Source organism: Eurypyga helias, unplaced genomic scaffold (assembly GCF_000690775.1).
Source record: "Eurypyga helias isolate BGI_N326 unplaced genomic scaffold, ASM69077v1 scaffold4039, whole genome shotgun sequence".
Classification (NCBI taxonomy): Eukaryota; Metazoa; Chordata; class Aves; order Eurypygiformes; family Eurypygidae; genus Eurypyga; species Eurypyga helias.
The window spans coordinates 1,252-3,116 of NW_010269981.1; the positions used below are offsets into that span (position 1 = coordinate 1,252).

The 1,865-nt window shown below is 50.0% G+C and overlaps 1 protein-coding gene across 1 annotated transcript in view; it reads right to left on the bottom strand.

Moving 5' to 3' along the window:
- Window positions 1–1,395: 1,395 nt before the first annotated feature.
- Window positions 1,396–1,865, bottom strand: part of MEGF11 (multiple EGF-like-domains 11) — a 206,854-nt gene continuing 206,384 nt past the window's right edge. The window contains exons 23-24 of the mRNA XM_010158263.1: window positions 1,635–1,702; window positions 1,396–1,556 (exon numbers count right to left, since the gene is read on the bottom strand). Coding sequence (XP_010156565.1) covers window positions 1,396–1,556; window positions 1,635–1,702 — 229 coding nt within the window. The remainder of the gene's footprint in view (window positions 1,557–1,634; window positions 1,703–1,865) is intronic.

The following is a 1,865-nucleotide window of genomic DNA, read 5'->3' on the forward strand; positions in this document are numbered from 1 at the left end:
GTCCCCTAGACCAGCAGGTTAGGTGAGTGATCATGCTCGGGGCAAACTGGTGCTGGTTTCGTTCTCCTCTGCTTCCATCAGGCTGGCAAATGTGCAACAGGATTTGTTTTGTATTTACGAGGCAATCAACTTGCTACTTCCACGTTTGCCTAATAAAATTACATACTTAGAATCAATACTACTTCATGCTCAAAATCTACAAGGAACTGCTTAACGGCAAGTATTCTACTTTCTAGGTCGATAAAGATTACCAAAAAAACTGAAATCACGGTGGCTTAGTCCCAGACTTTACTGTGGGCCAACCCCTTGATCGTTACTTCCCAAACAGCTGAAAAAGAAAACCCTGTTTCAGCTCCATTTAATGACATTTCAGGGAGAATCATCAGCGGATAAAGTTGCACTACATGGTAATGCACATCAAATTAAAGGTAAGTGGCGTGCTGTGACGGGAATTGGGATGAGGTGGTTTGTGAAGATGCTCTAGAGAAGCCTCAGAGGTGTCTGAGCTTGCGGACAGGAAACCAACCCGGGGTTAGTCTGCGCAAACCCGCGGCGTCCCGGGGAGGTGGGTCAGTGCCTGACGGATCCGGTGGGTTTGTCTAATGAGACAGAAGCTGTGTCAGGGAAATGAAATCCTGTCGGTGCCAATCGGAGTACTTTATAGCTTGGTAACAGTGTGGGAAGCTGGGTGTGAGACTCTGCTGAGTCTCGAGCCACTGGCAAAGAGCAGTGGACACTTGCCAAGAGGCTACATTTTCAGAGCTGCACAGAATGTGTCTGTGCTAATATTCCTCTGCTCAGATACCCTGGTACTGAATACAAAGGTGAACATCTCGGCGCTAACGACCAAGCATGATCTGCACAGGTTGCACATGGTGATGGCAGCAAATGAGGTTTCCAGACAGTGAAATGACAAGTTTCCCTGCTTCTGTTCAGAAAAATGTCCATTTCCATGACAAAGATGTAAAATATATTCCAGCGTATTCTTAGTCACCTTGTTCCTAGCAGTTAAAGGGTTCTTGATGCAGTTGGTAGAAATGTACATCTCTAAGTCCTTCTACTTAGCATGTGTTTGTGTTTTATTTTACAGCAAAGCCAGGGTTAGAATACACGCCACGGAGAGTTCCTGCCTGGAGCACGCAGACGCCTTCCCGGGGTGATGTACTCCAGTCGTGCATGGAGGAGGTTCCCGTTAGTTCCTGTTACCCATATAAAAATGTCTTTATAAATAACATCATGCAGCAGCAGTTGGCAAAAGCTGATGTTGTGTGACGTTAGGTCCTTGGATAAGACAGTCCGAAGTCCCGTCAGCATCCTGCAGCACAGAAAAGGATTGTCTTCTCCTGCTTCCTCAGTCTGTGTTTGCAGCACCGCGCGCCAGGGAAGTCCATCCCTTTAAGACTGCTTGTCCCAAGATGGCCCGTGCGTCGGGCTGTGCCTTACGGGGAGGAGGTCGTAGTGACTAGGAATGTGACTGTTCCTAGGCAGGTCGTATGGATTTTGGAGGTAACTGGCACTCCGACCACGGGCATCTTGGACCACGCTGACAGTGGGCTCTGGGGGAGCAAGGAGGATGGATTACGGTGAGTAGGAGCGCTCCCCAGGCTGGTTACGCTACTCATGTATTTTGTCACGAGCACAGAACATCAGCTTCCCAAAGCGGCCCTTCCCCTCACACTTGACTGGCAGCACGCGGGACAAACTGGGGAGAAAAACCCCAAACCTTTAGGGCAGGTGGTGCCCGGAGCCCTGCAGGTACCGTCTTCCAAAGCAACGCTTCTGCGCTTCCGAAAGCGTGCAGCTGAAAGCAGGAGCGTAAGCAGGGAGCTGCCGCCCTCCTCCGCGCGGGCTGGAGGAGCAGTTCG